Source organism: Capra hircus, chromosome 5 (genome assembly GCF_001704415.2).
Source record: "Capra hircus breed San Clemente chromosome 5, ASM170441v1, whole genome shotgun sequence".
In the NCBI taxonomy this organism is placed as follows: Eukaryota; Metazoa; Chordata; class Mammalia; order Artiodactyla; family Bovidae; genus Capra; species Capra hircus.
Window position 1 is genome coordinate 10,607,494 of NC_030812.1, and position 18,244 is coordinate 10,625,737.

The window sequence follows — 18,244 nt, forward strand, 5'->3', positions numbered from 1 at the left end:
ACTGAGCGACTGAAATGAACTGAACTGAATGGATCTCTTGTATCTCTGTATGTTAGAGTCTATTCTAAATGATTAATGTCTTGCTCGGTGATCTCTAAAGGGGAAAAACTTACACAATTAAGTCGTGCATAACAGTAGATACAAGTCTAGCTATTATGACATAATAATTTCTGTGTTAAACTTCATTTCTGTAAGTCAAGATCCCCATATTCAGATGAACTGAAAAAGCTCTTACCCGTTGTTTCCAATCAAGCAGCATTTTCAGGAAATTTAAAATCACTTTCATAAGCAAGCTTAGTGCACCCTCTTGTGGCAGCCTCACTTTTGTAGCTAAATATTAGATTGAGAATCACTAAAAAGAATGATTTTCATTATAGTTTGAGTAAAATCTTTATATGTGACTAGAAAATAAAGCTTAAACAGAGAACTGGAAGTATTTTTTTTTATTGATAATGGAGAGGTTTTCTGTTACCATTACCTTTTGACTGAGTCTGTTAAACAAAAATCGACATCCAAACAAATGTAATGTACGTGCAAACATAGCAAATTAAATACAAAAAAAAAAAAAAAAGAATTACTAATGACAGGTCTTGCTGTTAATAAGATCAAGCAGCAGAAAATCAGCAGTTAGATAAATGAGATTATTAAATAGATTTTACTTTGAAATCTCCCATATAAACAAAGGATAAACAACAGTTAACATCACCAAATAAAGCCACAGGGAAGAGATTACTCTTCTATACTTTTATACACTATATATGTTAATCATTCTGTCTTTCAGTTATTTCCTCTGATAAGACTGACTTCAGGGAAGTCCCGACAAGGCCTTCTGGGCTAAAAGCTTATAACATTAGACATGCGTCTGGCTAATGCCCTGTTACATTGACAGAAAGGAAGGGTTTCTGGGGATTTCTGTGTTTTTCCAGTGGAGATGACCTCAGACTCTGCAGTGGTTGATAGTCACTGAACAGTGCTGCTGCTGGCTGGCCGTGCAGGGTATTTGGATGAACGTGGGGTTCTTAGTAAAGAAGTTTTTTGTTCCTTGGTCCACAGGTAACAAGAGAAGATAATGTTTTTTCTTTATAAATTATTTTTTTTTAAATAATTGCTTTGACTCTTGTAAACAGTTTGGCTTTGTTTTGTATTGAAAAGGAGATCGAGCCATCACAGTGCTATTTCTAAGATATAGGACATCCCTGATTGCCTTTAAAGGTCTATTTTTGGCTCCAGTTCCAGGTTAAATCATTCTTTTTTACATGATCAGAGGCAGGTTTTCAGCTTTAAGGATTGACAGACTTGAAGGAGAACCATGTGGAAGCATGAAGCACGCTTCCAGGAAACATACCGATTTGACTGTTACAATTCAAAAACTGTAAAAATGGTGGAATGGTAAATTACAAACAGTACTTGGAATTGTCAAATGTTTGCACTCAAGACTCCATGAACCATATATTTTATTTTTTAAAAAACCATATTTATATCCATTTACATAAGACTTACACATTTAAAAAGAAATACATACACAGTAATACATAAAGGCCTAGTATATTACAATAAAACATGGAAAAACAAGTGGCTCCATTTCATAAAAGCATCTGTTGTACAGAATTTATGATGTGGATGATGCCTATTATTCAAATGACTTAAACATTTTCTTACAATTGTAGTAAACTAATCAAACTTAATATCTGACTCCCCCCAAAATCACATTTCAGTTAGTGAACCATTACTTGTGGTTATTTCCTTAGAATTCGGTCTTCACAAAGGTTTCCACGGCTTGTCTTCTTAGATGGTAGTGCACTTTAGGTAGAGTAGACTGAAAAGACGACATCTAAAATGTGTAATGGACAGCGTTAGTTTACGGAAAGACCCCAGACTGGAAACTCTCCCTCTCCTATTCCTGGTGCACTTCCATGCATCTTGCCCACTTTTGTCCTAGGAGATAATGAGTAGGGGATTATCTTGGGGCTATGTAATTAATATTTGCTCCTCTCTAATTTTGTGCAGGCAAGCTTCAAAAATAAGATTTGCTCAACTTCACGGAAAGTATGGCAGTAATACAAGCAAAGGTATTCAGAGAAAATGTCAGCAGTCCTTTCTGAAAAATGTACGGCTTGCTCATTAATACACTGAGCTGACCTATTCCATGGAATAGATCTGTTTTCTAACTGCTATATGCTCTTCAAAAGATACCGTTGTGTAATAGTGACAAAAACATAGTGATAATCAGGGACATAAAGAATCTGGGTCAGTGATGTCTCATCACAGATTCTTTCCAGTCATAATAAGGAAAAGATCACAATTACTATCCCAACACAAGAAAAATATTCACATTGGATTGGCCAAAAATTCATTCAGGTTTTTCCATCCATAAGGTTTTACAGGGGCTTCTTATCCCTGGATCACTACAGTTCCCCTGGAGTAGGGGAAAATGACAGCCTGCTCCAGTGTCCTTGCCTGGAAAATTCCATGGACAGAGGAGCCTGGAAGGTTACAGTCTATGGAACCACAAAGAGTTGGACGTGACTGAGTGCACGCAGACATACACATGTATACATAAGATCTTATGGAAAAAGCAGAATGAACTTTTTGGCCAACCCAATATGTTCTGAATTACGTTAATGACAAAAATGCTAATAGTTCCTCAAAATAGAAATTGGTTGACCCAGAGTAATTTACTGGAAATAAATATGTTTATCCCATTTAATGGTAAAAGCTAGGAAATATGAACTAGAATGCCATGCACAAAATACAGACTGCAAATAGTTAAAGAGTAGTTCTACCCATCAGTTAAGAGCTAAGAAGCAAGCAGTACTCAGTATATTAAATAATCATTTGTGAATTAGTGATGTTTTCAGCTCCTGGTAAATTGTTATATTATGTGTAGAAACTATTAAAAGTGGTATTTTGGAAAACCTCTCATTTAGCCAAATTATTAATTGGATACTGTCATTAAATTTTTAATGTTAGGGTTTTACATTCTGAAATTAAATCTCTTTATCTGAAAGCTTTTGTTTTATCATCAGCAGCTTCAAATAGTGACCCAAATAAGGCAGCGTACCAGCTCCTATATTAGGCCCCAAAGACCATCAGTAAACCACGTGGAGCTTTTAGTTCAAGGCAATGAATAAACAGCACAAGATGAGCTGTTCCTCTCCCCACCCCTATGCACGCATTTGTTTCTAAATATTGCCCTAAAAAACGTTTTTCCAAAATATCGATCCATTGTCCATGGTAGACTATTTTAGTAGAGTTGTAGGCTAAAAAAATGTCCTTGACATTTACATTCTAGGAAAACTTAGTTTTGCTAAAGACTGTTCTTTAATAAAATTTTGGAAGTAGGTTCCATCAACTAGTATTTCTCCAAGTACAAATACCTTATATCTTAGTGATTATACAGCATGGTTTTCTGTTCTGTCCACCATTGTTATAAAGTTGTTTCACTTTGTCCCTATGCTGTACATCTGAGATACTTAAAATTCCTATGTATTTCAACAGATATAAATCATATTGATGAAAAAAAAATACCAGACGTTCAATTTTTCTGAGTTATAGTTTTGTTTTTTTTTTTAATATGAAATCACCTCCAAGTCATTTGCCTGTTTCTGATACTGTTTTGACTCTGGACACCTACAAGAATAACTGTTTGTCTATTTCAGCTTCCCCTATATAAAGTACTCACTTAATAGTGTCTTATTCTATAAATGCCAGACTCTCATCAATCAAATACTATGTGCATCAACATAAAATGCTCCTTAAAAGTCGAAGCCAGGGTGGTAGCAATGCATTGATGTGAAATAAGATAGTGACAGGCCTCCAAGAGACAGACCTTAAACCATAGCAGACAGACAGTGATAGAAAATCCTAGATTAAGAGTTACATGATGAAGAGGCCTTTATACTCTCTAGAAATTCAAAGGGGTTATTATTTTCACTTCTGTGCTGCTAGGCCATACCAGAGAGTATCGTGTATATTCACTAGTCTATGTAGGTTCCATTTTTCTCTTTTGGCGGTTTGTTTTTTGTCAGCCAACAAAAACTACTCACAGCAATTCAGTGCTGCCTCCTTTGAGTGGCTTGTCAACATGAGTATGTGCGAACAGTGGAGTTGTCTAACCTCTGCAGTCTTGATGAAGCAACTGCAAATGGAGAAAAGGGCTTTAGAGGGACTCAGGTGATGGAGTACAAAATTTCAGATGAGAAAGGTTTACTTTCCCTGCATAAAGGGATCTGGACATATTCATAGATCTTCTTTCTCTCAGACAGAAGCCACTCATATTCCTTTTCTTGAGACCAAGCTGCTAATGAAAATGTATTCCAGTGTGATTCAACTGAGCTTTCAAGTTGTGTATTCCTCCTAAGATGAAGTCTGTTAATAGGAACAGTTCCCTTGGGTGCTCCTGTTTTTAAAGCAAAGATTGCTCTTGGAGAATTCAGTACGATGGATTTTCTTCCCCTCCGACAGGGAAAAGCTTCTACACTCATTTTGATCATCTTAACTTCCTCATGAATTTTGATACTGTATCTATTATAGTAACACGTTAGAAGAAATGTAGACCCAACTCATGGCTTACACTAGATCTAATTTTAAGGGCCATGATAGCTCCCATCTTAAAAAGAAATAGTGATTTATAGGTGGTTCTCTCAGTAAAAGAGAGTGGGACTTTTTCGTTCAGTGCCTACCAAACAGACAAAACTCTGTGACTACAATTTCAGGGCTGTCTCTCTCCTCCAGAATGGCTGTTTCCCTTTGTGAAATATATAACACAAGTCTAATGTCCACAGAAGGAAATACTAATTGGGAAATTACTGTCGGTTTTGTGTTTGTTTAATTCTCTTCTCATGGTTGTGCTTGTTTATTTAAGGCCTTCTGCCTTGGTCAGAGATGAAAATATCTGATGAGTCCAAGTTTTTAAGATGAAATATAAAACTTTGCAATATTCAAGCATGTAGGGCAACAGTGGATTTCATTTCCATTTATTAAGGATAGTTAGTCCAAATCCAAACTCTAAACAAATTATTTACTTGGTGAATAGAAGAGTAAAGAAACACAAATCATGCAGATGTTTTTCTTCCTAGATGTGGACATTAGCCAAAATTGTCCTTTTTAGGATTTAATTTTAAATTATTTTTTAAATGTGAATAAAGTGCTGTGAGTTCATGCATTAGCAATTCACAAAGGAGAATAGTCTGATGAAAGCAAAGCAAACTTCAAGCAAAGCAAAGCAACTTAAGGAAAGAGTCAATTTCAGAAAGCTGTGCGAGATCAGAGAATGATAGCACTTGCTAAGCAAGCGTTTTACTTTATAAGCACAAATGCAAAACCACTGTACCATCCGTTGCCATTTTCCTCGACTGCCCAGACGTCGTAGTTAACCTGAATCCAGCCGGCAGTGTTTCTGAGGACCCGGGCATCATGCTGATTCCATGTACTTCACGGGGAGGAAACTGCCTTCTCCAGGTTGACCCACGCCTGAAATTCTTGTCCTCACTCTGCCAGTACAGAGTTATAATTTGATGTAATGAAAACAAGTACACTAGTCCAGGGGCTTTAAACCATGTGCTTAGAAACATGTAACAGAAAGTTAATGAGAACGATAAGCAACAGCATCATAGAACAAGGTTTCCATGAGAGGATAGTAAAAGATACGCTCTCTAATCTCAATTGAGGATATGCTCTCAGTGGCATCTACAGAAGCCCATGAGATTATTTCCGTGGGAATGAATACTCAGTTTCTCTCAGAAACAAGTCTGTTCTGGCTCTAGCTAAGTTATTTAGATATTTTTATTCACATTCAAAGAAGAAAACCAAAATCAAGCACAGCAACAAACTGAACAGAGACGAGGGTTTCGATGATAAAGTCACGTGCTGCTCTTAAGAAGAAGAAGAAGGGGCAGCATGTTTTAAAGGCAGATAGTCATGTTCCATGTAGGCTTTTCAGCTTGTCCATTATTTTCAAGAAGCAACACTAGAACCCACATAGGCGTGTACCTCGGCCTAGACCTCTGCTTCAGCTCAGTCTGTGTCTTAGAATCTAACACTATGACAGATCTTCAACAATTTTTTATTAAAATTCCTTTTCTAACTTTTAAGTAAGGATAATTGTATTTAAAAGTGTGTATGGGTTTATGTAGACTATCTTTCTGTTTCAACAATTAAGAATAAAGATTTAAAGCAGATACAAACTATTTTGTACAAAATATATCAACAGCAGGGTCCTACTGTATAGCACAGGAAACTATACACAATATCCTATAATAAACCATAATGGAAAATAATATGAAAAGAATAGGGATAGAACTGAATCACTTCATTATACACCAGAAACCACAACATTGTAGATTAGCTATACTTAGATAATTTTTTTTTAAAAAGAATAAGGATTGAAAAGATTATCCAACAAATTATAAAATTAAGGCCAGTTAAATATCAACTGGTTTTTAAAAATAGTAACTATTATCCTGACTGGACAGGAGTAAGAATTTTAGGAAGCTAGCTGAGGTTCACACCATAGAACTTATCTACCTTTAACCTCCTCCACAAAGGACAGCTTGAGTTTTATAAAACCAAGGTCATGTTCCCTGCCCATCTGAATGTGGTATTACTCTGCCATTTTAAGAATTGCTGGGTTCACTCACAAAACTATTGTAATCAGCTTCTCTTTACAGCCTAGAAACACCTGCATTTTGCAACACGTAATTCTGCATCTCTGTATTTTCCACCTCATACTCAGATTTTCCTCCCCATTTCTTCCAGAAAGATCCCTGAAAACCTCAAAAGGACTGTTAAAATCCATAGTTCATCAGTGCACAGAGTGTGATAAAGGCCCTAGTATTCCTTCATCTCAGGAGGCTACTTACCTGTTTACTATTTCAAATCATTTAAACATGCATATATGATGCGTAGAGATTCTGATACTCAATATAGCTTTCAATTCCTATGACTGTTAAAATGTTACACATACATTTTAAGGAAAACACAATAACGATATCTAAAATAAAGCTTCCCATTTATTGAAAGCAAGTTTTCTGTTTTTTTAAATATCCTAAAATTTCCTGTGAAGATAAACTGGTATTTAGAAATAAGCACGTTCCTTACTAAAAAGCTGAATTTATCACGACTAGTGTTACCACTACTTATAATTTAAAAAATGTTGCTCAACGGTATTTCACTGTTACAGCTCATGTAAAATGGCTGATTCTGAATTATTTCTTACTGTCTCTAACTGCTGATATGATAATACTCATGAATTCATAAAGTTCTTTTCCAAATCAAATGGATAACAAATATGTAAGTGGAGGAAATTCTAGACTGCGTCTATACAAGCCTCTGGTTAAGTTGAGCAGTAGTCCTTGAAAGCCATTTTGCTTGCACTAAGGCCCCTTTGGAGCGACAAACAAGGACTTACTTCATCCAGCCGCCGTTCGGTTCCCAGAGCCAGGAGGTTATTGTATTCCCTTTCGAGAATCTGCCTTGCCTGTTGACATCCAATTACAGTTACCATCACTGAAGTCACATTTTATTTGAAAAAATCATAGCGATTATATTTACCTCCGAAAATGTCCTAATACCTTGTTTTATTTATAAGGGTCTTTTTTTTTTTTTGTCCTCCATATATAAGCCATTGTAAATTTTAACTATAAACACAAGGAGGGACAATTTTCTTTAGTCTGTGGACAGCAGACATATAGCCTCACATAAACATCTGAGGAAAAGGGGTTTGACCTCACTTATTACTTTTTCTAATAGAGTCCTTGATGTAAACTTTGAAATATGTAAAAATGAATTGGAAAGTAAAGTTAGACTGCCGTACTTTTATCAAATCTATGCAGTTCTCAAATATAGTTCTCAAATCTGACCAAGGATCATCACTCGGGGAAACTAGATAATTAGGATTTCTGTGTCCTCTCTCTTGATATGTGATTTCTTAGGCCTGTGATGTAGATTGCAAGATTTTCTTTTAAATTTTTAAGGAGCTCCCATGATTCAAATAATTACCCAGACTTGGGAATCAATGGCAAAAAGCAAAGCCTCTTGTCTATCTAACTCAGACATCTGAATAGAAATGACTGGCCCACAGAGAGGCGGAGACTAAAGGCCATCTGTCAGGGACACTGCTTGGGGGAATCTGGCATTCAGGTGGGAGGGTGGACCACATAACTTCTAAATCCTGTGCTGCTTCATTTTATGATTTTGTTTTGGCTAGAAATCCAGTAGCTTAAAATTAAAGCCCCAGTGACATATTTCAAAGGTTGAGCTAACGCCCATTAAGAATCATGAATACACAGCCAACTTTTGTTTTTTTTTTCCCTAAAAGTTTACTTTGTTCTTATATACAGCTTCCGTGGTGGCTCAGCTGGTAAAGAATCCACCTGCAATGCAGGAGACTTGGGTTCAATCCCTGGGTTGGGAAGATTCCCTGGAGAAGGGAACGGCTACCCACTCCAGTATTCTGGCCTGGACAATTCCACGGACTGTATAGTCCATGGGGCTGCAAAGAGTTGGATATGATGGAGTGACATTCACTCTCACTTATATAAGCTAGGACACAGCACAACTACGGCACAGAGGGGCTTGCCTGGGTGTTCTGTGTTGGAATCTGTAGTAATAAAGCTAAGCTGCTGTAGTCAAAGTTCTCATCCAGGGCTATAAGTGAGCCGTGCACACCACTTTCAAGAATATTATTTGCGTATTCTCGAAGTCCAATTGCTTGTATCCAGCGAATAACACGATCATTGCTCCACACCAACACATCTAGGAAAAGAGGTGCAACATTTTAGGCTTCGGTATTTTGCATAATAAATAAAAAAACTGCTAACTAAAATGAGCCAAGGATGTCTGGCCAGATCATCATTTATGCTGACTTCTTTATCTACTTCCTAAGGCACCTGGGCACCCTTGTGTTACATGTATTTACTGTTCGAATAACTATACTTTTAGCCTAGAAAAATTTTGTCATTTTAAGAGTGCTTATTATCACTGAAATGAGAGCATTTCCATCACATGGAACATAATGTCTCAAAGCATTTCTTGTTTTCATTCTCTAGGGGTCTTGTCTGAAGTTCAGTGCTTTTACCACCAGATGGGGACATTTCTTGATCATCTGAGTTAAATTAGCCCATTCCAGTCCATTTTAGTTCACTGATTCCTAAAATGTCGATGTTCACTCTTGCCATCTCCTGTTTGAGCACTTACAATTTGCCTTGATTCATGAACATAACATTCCAGGTTCCTAGGCAATATTGCTCTTCACAGCATCAGACTTTACTTCCATCAGCAGTTACATTCACAACTGGGTGTTGTTTTTGCTTGGGCTCTGTCTCTCCATTCTTTCTGGAGTTATTTCTTTACCGATATCCAGTAGCATACTGGGCACCTACTGACCTGGAGAGTTCATCTTTCAGTATCCTATCGTTTCGTCTTTTCATACTGTTCATGGGGTTCTCAAGGCAAGAATACTGAAGTGGTTTGCCATTCCCTTCTCCAGTGGACCACATTTTGTCAGACCTCTCCACCATGACCTGCCCGTCTTAGGTGGCCCTACCCAGCCTGGCTCATAGTTTCACTGAGTTAGATGAGGCTGTGGTCCATGTGATCAGATTGGTTAGTTTTCCGTGACTGTGGTTTTCAGTATGTCTGCTCTCTGATGGACAAGAATAAGAGGCTTATGGGAGCTTCCTGATGGGAGAGACTGAGGGGGAAACTGGCTCTTGTTCTGATGGGCATGGCCATGCTCAGTAAATCTTTAATCCAATTTTCTGTTGATGGGTGGGGCTGTGTTTCCTCCCTGTTGTTTGACCTGAGGCCAAACTATGGTGGAGGTAGTGAAGATAATGGCGACCTCCTTCCAAAGGCCCCATACACACACTGCTACACTCATTATTAAGAAGAAGTGGCAAGAATACACAGAACGATACAAAAAAGATCTTCATGACCTAGATAACCATAATGGTGTGATCACTCACCTAGAGCCAGACATCCTGGATTGCAAAGTCAAATGGGCCTTAGGAAACATCACTATGAACATAGCTAGTGGAGGTGATAGAATTCCAGTTGAGCTATTTCAAATCCTAAAAGATGAGTCTGTGAAAGTGCTGCACTCAGTATGCCAGCAAATTTGGAAAACTCAGCATTGACCTCAAATCTGGAAAAGGTCAGTTTTCATTCCAATCCCAAAGAAAGGCAATGCCAAAGAATTCAAACTACTGCACAATTGCACTCATCTCACACCCTAGCAAAGTAATGCTCAAAATTCTCCAAGTCAGACTTCAACAGCATGTGAACTGTGAACTTCCAGATGTTCAAGCTGGATTTAGAGAAGGCAGAGGAACCAGAAATCAAATTGCCAACATCCACTGGATCATCTAAAAAGCAAGAGAATTCCAAAAAAACATCTTCTGCTTTATTGACTATGCCAAAGACTTTAACTGTGTGGATCACAACAAACTGTGGACAATTCTTCAAGAGATTCTTCTTGAGATATCTGTATGCAGGTCAGGAAGCAACAGTTAGAACTGGACATGGAACAACAGACTAGTTCCAAATGGGGAAAGAAGTACATCAAGGCTGCATACTGTCACTCTACTTATTTAACTTTTATGCAGAGTACATCATGAGAAATGCCAGGCTGGATGAAGCACAAGCTGGGATCAATATTACCAGGAGAAATATCAGTAACCTCAGATATGCAGATGATACCACCCTTATGGCAGAAAGTGAAGAAGAACTAAAGAGCTTCTTGTTGAAAGTGAAAGAGGAGAGTGAAAACATTGGATTAAAACTCAACATTCAGACAGATCAAGGCATCTGGTCCCATCACTTCATGGGAAATAGATGGGGAAACAGTGGAAACAGTGTCAGACTTTATTTTGGGGGGCTCCAGAATCACTGCAGATGGTGACTGCAGCCATGAAATTAAAAGACGCTTGCTCCTTGGAAGAAAAACTGTGACCAAGCTAGACAGCATATTCAAAAGCAGAGACAGTACTTTGCCAATAAAGATCAACAAAGTCAAAGCTATGGTTTTTCAAATAGTCATGTATGGATGTGAGTTGGACTATAAAGAAAGCTGAGCACCAAAAATTGATGCTTTTGAACTGTGGTGTTGGAGAAGACTCTTGAGAGTCCCTTGGACTACAAGGCGATCCAGTCTATCCTAAAGGAAATCAGTCCTGAATATTCACTGGAAGGACTGATGCTAAAGCTGAAATGCCAATACTTTGGCCACCTGATGTGAAAACTGACTCACTAGAAAAGACCTTGATGCTGGGAAAATTGAAGGCAGGAGGAGAAGGGGATGACAGAGGATGAGATGGTTGGATAGCATCACTGACTTGATGGACAAGAGTTTGAGTACGCTCCAGGAGTTGGTGATGGACAGGTAAGCCTGACGTGCTGCAGTCCAGCGGTTCGCAAAGAATCGGACACGACTGAATGACTGAATTTACTGAACTGAGGACATTTCTTATTTGTGTCAGTATACAGCTCTTCTGTCAAGAGAGCAAGATGAAAGTTTAATATGGTTCTTCATCAGAGTGGTTTTCAAACTACTCCCTAATTATTACTTATATACTAGAAGAAACTTTTTTTTCATCTGAAGCAATAAGTCAGAATAAGATAGAACAGACATTGAATAGCTTAATACTTACCCTTCTATTTTGTCAACCCACTATTTCTCAATTACATATTAATCCAAAAATCAATGACTCTCAAGTCATATTTTTTTTTTCTTTTATGTTGAAAAACAGTATTTTACTGAGGTACAAAATACTTTGAATTTTATTTTCTAAAACTAAAACCTTCAGAGAAAAATATTAGGTACACCTTTATTTGGACCAAAACATATCAAAGTATCAAAACATATCAAAAGTTTTATCACTTTTTCCTCATTTTCTTTCATTATAAGTGACAGAAATACATCCAATAAAAGTACCAGAAGGTTTCATTGAAAAGAAAGATATTTTAAGAACTTAGGGGAAATGAGGGGAAAAAAAGTTTTTCTCAATCCTGTAGAAAGGGAAATGAAGCCCATAGTTTACTATTACAGTAAAAATAAGTTTTCCTTACTTACTTTTATTTTTTTTCTTTCTGAGTGAAATTGATACCTTATCCACAAAAACTATAAAGAATACTTTGAGAAATATTCTTCAACTGCTTATATCCCGAATTATCTGCAAAAATCTTAATATTATTTTCTTCTTAATGTGTGTGTGTGGGGGTATTTATACATTAATTTCAGAAACATTATACTAATTTGTATAATACATTAATTAATAACCAAATTTAGGATTTCTTGTATACTATTAAAGCAGTAGAGTGATACCTCAGCACCAGGCCTTCATGTGCTTTCTCAGTCTCTATCCTCACTCCAACAGTAACCAATATTCTGACTGTTCTCACCACAGATTAGATTTGTCTGATTTCTTAGCTTTTATAAACGAAACCATGCAACATGTATTTTTGTGTCTGTGTCTTTCACCCATGCTGTGGTTATTTTCATTGCTATTTAATATCCCATGGTATGATTCTGCCACGATGGACCCACTCGACTGTTGATGGACATGTGGATTCTCCTGTGGGTTAAGAATAGTGCTGCCTTGAACACTCTCATTTATGTATTTTGGTGTATATTGTGAATATATATATAGCTATTGAGTAGCAAATGATAGAACTGATGTCATGTTAAATACATGCACTTAATGTTAGCAGATATTGCTAAATAAATACCCACTCTCACAATTTAAAACACCCAGTGCTACAGGCTACCTCTCAACACATTTCTCTCTTTCTCAAGATCATGGCCTCTTAAGGCTTGGGTGTCTTAGTTGCTTCCTGCTGCCTTCAAACAGCTATTTCTTGGTTGACCTAGTTTTTCTACTTGTTCTTGGTTGAAGGTTGATCTGATTGAATGTATTCCATTTATAGTCAGAAGTAGAAATTCCTCAGATTAGTTTGTCTCTGCCAATCCACGGTGATGGTAAAGCTTTTGCATATGAATCTGGAAGGCATATCTACTTCACACGCCTCTACTTAACTCCTATTGTGGCTTGAACAGTCTTCAAGCAAACAGTCTTCAAAACAAAGCCCCTAAGAGTCTCTTGGATTTGGTTTAATGAGAAAGATGTGAGGAAAGACTCAAAATGCCCACTTTTCAGCATCACTTTACTATATCTTGCTTCAGCCCAGGCAGAATGAATTTCTTCAGGAAAAAGGATGTTTATTGTCTCAGAATTCTAGCTCGCTTTTTCCCCATGTCTTCAGCAAAGCAAAGGACTTCAGTAATAATCTTTACTATCTAAGGACATTTTATATTATGTATATTCACTGGGTCTCCCTGGGTCAGTCCTAAAGTATATGTTTTCCTCTGTGTTTGTTAACTTTTTCCATTGAGGTGTTAGACCTCAGAAAACAGGATGTAAGTTGGTGGTATTATATTTTGGTTACATTTAATCAGTTACTGTAGTCCTATCTACTGATTATACCACACTGTACTTCAAAAGTTGGGTAGGTATGTATGGTTGGCAGTAACAGTTCTGTAATTATTTTTACTAATGGCACAACAGTTCAACAAAAATGTCGAGGTCTCTTTATGCTAAACAAATTTGTAAATAGAAAGCATTCTTTTCTAGAGCTGGGTTTATGTTTTGTTAGTCTATGACGTATATAGTTACCATATTTCTATAAATATGTCTATCAAAAATTCCATTAACATAACTGTAGCTGTTTATGAAATAATAAATATGAAATAATCCATTTATTTACAGGCTGAAGGTAAATAAGATGCTAATCCCAAATTCTCTTCTTCAGAACATCATAGTTTCTTTTTTTTTCTATTTTGTAAATTAGATCCCATTCTATAAATCTGTTTTGAAGCAAAACTTACGCTCTGACTTTAAAACTTTGTAAGGATCCTCTTGACCTAAACAATAAATGGCTAGAGATCAGTGTTGACGGTTTCCTAGCAACAAATTAAATGCTTGTAGATCCCTGATATGCACATGGTCTCTTCACTTCAGAAAGCTGTTTATTAAGGTCAAGGTTAATTAATACTTCAGAAAATAACAGAGACCCCTAGTCACAGTCAAGAGTTATTCCTGTAAATGTCATCAGATCAGTCATAGGAAATGGGCTATTTTTATGATCTCACAGCTACATCACACATGGAGTTGCCTGTGTATAATCATGGTGAATCATGGCAGTTTTTCTCAGAGTTATGCTTACAATTGCCAAGTACTAATATAATATTTGATGTAGTGCCAAAAACGTCTATATCTGAAGCATTCCATGGTGAAACCAAGCATAATAAAATCTAATTTGAAAAAAGTACTTCAAAAAGAAAACTAGAAAGGCATGTCCCATGGTAAAGTCTATTTGTGTGTGAAAGCATCTTTTGAGCACAGACTTCCTTTTGGGGTCTTTCTTGGCCAATTAATCCCCAAATTTCAATTCAACTGAACAGCAGTGGTCTAAAGATAGCTTGCAATTTCCTGGGTCCCCAAAACAAAGTGAAATCAAACAACTCAATTTTGATAATGGAAAAACACTTTCTTGCTCCTAAGCAATGAGTCAAATGAAGTGTTACAAGAAATCCATTGTGTCTGTCTAGTCTCCAATGAACCATTTATCGAAAAATATTTTTAATCAATCACCTTCACAGGCATTCAGACCCATTCTACTGTAACTAATGTACTGTCCAAGAACTGCCAAAGGTAAAAGTAATTTCTGACAATGCTCATCATAAATGAAAACTACATAAGTCTAACATCTTAAAAAATAAAACAGTACTAAACTTTAATATGGGGAAGATAGATAACATGTAATACATACTGTTTTCATATCTAAACCCTAAAGGCAGTGAAAATAACAACAAACTCATGCCTAACTTTTAACAATTAATTACAGACACTTACTGAATTCAATGAAATGCTTCTAAATATAAACTCCCAGGAAATAGCAAACAAATAATAACTTACACGGAGTTCATTTTGCTTATACTAATTTTTTTTAATATTTTGAGCCTTTTTTCCATTAAAAATGGACATAAAAGGACATGATTCCCCCCTGCCCCAAAGTCCTATAGATAACTTATATCTTACATCAAGTCATTAAAATTTCCTTTAACAACAACAATAATAAAAATAAAGTAGTCTCTAACAAGGGTAAGACCTAACATGTTGTTCTTTTTAAACAGTTCTTTCCTCTGTATACTAAGGTATATCTCAATGTTTAAAGGTCAATTACTAAATACAGTACTTTTCTCATAAGTCTGTTACAGTCTTTTCTTATAATTCAAGTCAAATATTTTCATACAAATATTAGTTGCAGCAGCCAGTAATCTTTCTAAAATCATTTCTAGTTAAAATTATTAGTGAACTAGTCTCATAAGGGAAAAATCCCTCTGTAACTTCTATATAAAAATTCCTATATAATTTATATGTCTTACAGAAATAAAATCTCTGGGCACTGAAATAAAATCAAATGATACAAGTCAAAGATGAATTGCTATAAATAAATTATATACCATGTTTCTCTGAATCATAATGAGAAGGTTCTATTAAAAGTTTGACAAAAATAGCTATGTGGAGGCATCTGTAGGATAAACAGAATGTATAATTAATAGGTTCAGAGGAATAGACCTCAATTCAGAAAATCAAAAATATGCCCCCAATGGGATATCTATCTTATATAGTGATGATATCCCTTTCTGAGTTTTAATCAGAAAAGTTATGAAAAACAAATGATGATGATACTTCTAGTCGAATATTTATGTTATTTAATGACAGTTGTAATGCATACAACATTTTATGTTCATAAAAATGAAAATGAATAATCCCCCCCAAAGAAAGACTTATGATTTGGTATGAAAGAAAGACATAGTACCTTTTATTTCATGTTGGCTTGCTTCTCGTCTTCTTTCTAGTTCTTTTCTGTCATAGTTCAACCTTTTTAAGCACATAATTCCATATTGTAAACTTGTTCTGTTATTTTTTTAAAAAAGGAGAAAACAGAGTGAGTTTACTCAGTAGATGATTAAGCATAGTCAACACTATGTCTTACTTCTTCGACAATATGTTAATGTTATATCTGTAATTAAATTATTTAGGATTATAGGGAAATAAAATTATAGTTATTTTAAGCACTCAGTGTTTCTAAAGACTAAAGAAAGTATTTTTGAAATAAATTAAGCATAGTCTTAAAATAATCTTGGATTTTGTTGTTCATCTACATTTTTGTTTTCTGTTAAGCTATTTTAGAATTGTTTGAAGACAAATGAACATCTTACTCATTTGAAAATAACTTAAAGAGAGTCACTATTATGGAGTCAAGAAGGAATTTATAGGAAATGACTACCCTCTTTTTCATGATGAGAAGAATAATATACAAATATGAGTAAGTAAAGTATTAACATATAGAAGCAAATAAAATAAATAGCCACCAGCTCTAAGTGATAGAGAAGTATGTGAAAGGAAAAAGTCAACAAACAATGGAACTCCCTATGGAAAAGATATTGTGGATGCACAAAAAACTGATCCTTAAAGATCAAGCAGAGAAAGATTACGGGGCCCCATGAACATAGGATTGCTGATGAAATATTAAATATGTGGTGATAGTGAGACCCACTGTCCAGAGTTGAGAATCCATGTCAGGAAATAAGGAGGAATGTGATTTCACATGGAGAATGGAGTTACATTAAGAAAAGTGTGCATTCAGAATAATGTGGGACACTTCAAGGTGACAGAGAATTACTGGACAATTTTCAAAGGAGAAAAACATGAAAGGTTTTGATTTAAGAAAGAATGAGTCTGATAGCAAAACAGGAGTTGGGAAAAATAGGTAATTCTAGGTAACAGGGAAACGAGTTGAGGAATCAATGCTGTCAAAATAACGGTCACAATAAAGACAATGAAAAGCATGAAAAGAAAATCCAAAACCCAGGGATGTTTGAAGAGAAGAAAGAAGACTTAGTGATACTATATATAGGTAGAAAGAATCTCTAGGCCTCAGGATGAAGAACACTGATTATTAGTGATTTCTTAAATGTTTAGAATTATAGACAAAGACATACACTGGAGAAGGAAATGGCAACCCACTCTAGAATTCTTGCCTGGGAAATCCCATGGACAGGAGCCTGGTGGGCTGTAGTCCATGGGGTCACAAACAGTTGGACATGACTTAGTGACTTTAACCTTACTTCACTTAGACACAACACATTGGCCAGGCTACTCTTACATGCTGGATGCACTTCTAAGCCCTGCATTTTTTAATAAAGCAATGCTGAATTCATATAGTTCAGAATCAGAGGAAAATGAAAAAAATCTACATTAATTGCTACTACTGGATGAATTGTATTCCCCCAAATTCTTTGTTGAAGCCCTAAACCACCCTACTTCAGAATGTGACTATAATTGTAGATCGGGTCTTAAGAGAGGTAATTAAGATAAAATAAGGACATCAGGGTAGGCCTTAATCCAGTAAGACCAGTGTCCTTACAGAAGAGAAAATTTGGAACACAGAGAAAACTGGGACGTATTCATGCACAGGGAAGACCATATGTGCACCCACTGAGAAAGCAGCTATCTGCAAGTCAAGGTGAAGAAACCAACAATGCTGACACTTTGTTTTCTAGATTCCAGAACTTTAAGAAAGCAAATTTCTGTTGTTTAAGCCACCCATTTGTGGTATTTGGTTATGTTAGCCCAATTAAACTAATTCAGTGGATACCAGATAATACTGATGTGAAAACCATCATAGACATTAGCCACCTTGAGGTTAAACCAGTGGCTCTTTGCCTAATTTCTGCCAAACTTTTATATGTCATGTAAAATTGTGCTGTAAAGGGGATATATATATTGTTATAATAATGTCTGACAGGTGGCAAACTGAGCTATAAAGACAGTGGGTTGTCATAAGCAGTCAAGTACTACCTGCTTTAAGTCAGAGCTCAGAACAAACAAGAACTCTGCCATTTGAGTAATTTTGATTTCTTTGAAATATTTTTTAACACCCAAAACATTTTTTATTGGGCTATGGGCAATTAACAATGTTGATTAAAAAAAACCTGATTACTGGATTAACCATTTCTATTATAATAATAACTAAAATTGATCTGAAGAATACAAAACAGGCATAAGTGTGTCAGCAGAAATTCTAGTATTCAAAAATCTCTCGCAACTACACAAAACTGCCTCTTGAGAAACCTATATGCAGGTCAGGAAGCAACAGTTAGAACTGGACATGGAACAAC

At 36.0% G+C, this 18,244-nt stretch overlaps 1 protein-coding gene across 5 annotated transcripts in view; it reads right to left on the reverse strand.

The window, feature by feature from the left end:
- Nucleotides 429–18,244, reverse strand: part of PPFIA2 (PTPRF interacting protein alpha 2) — a 523,670-nt gene continuing 505,854 nt past the window's right edge. For 3 of the 5 annotated variants that reach the window (XM_013963702.2, XM_013963700.2, XM_013963701.2), the window contains 6 exons: nucleotides 15,880–15,977; nucleotides 8,579–8,754; nucleotides 7,409–7,477; nucleotides 5,333–5,492; nucleotides 4,047–4,138; nucleotides 429–1,831 (listed from right to left, as the gene is read on the reverse strand). In XM_013963702.2, the coding sequence (XP_013819156.1) occupies nucleotides 4,080–4,138; nucleotides 5,333–5,492; nucleotides 7,409–7,477; nucleotides 8,579–8,754; nucleotides 15,880–15,977 (562 nt within the window). In that variant the 3' untranslated portion in view covers nucleotides 429–1,831; nucleotides 4,047–4,079. The remainder of the gene's footprint in view (nucleotides 1,832–4,046; nucleotides 4,139–5,332; nucleotides 5,493–7,408; nucleotides 7,478–8,578; nucleotides 8,755–15,879; nucleotides 15,978–18,244) is intronic. The other 2 variants (XM_005679766.3, XM_005679765.3) reach the window with 1 other exon arrangement.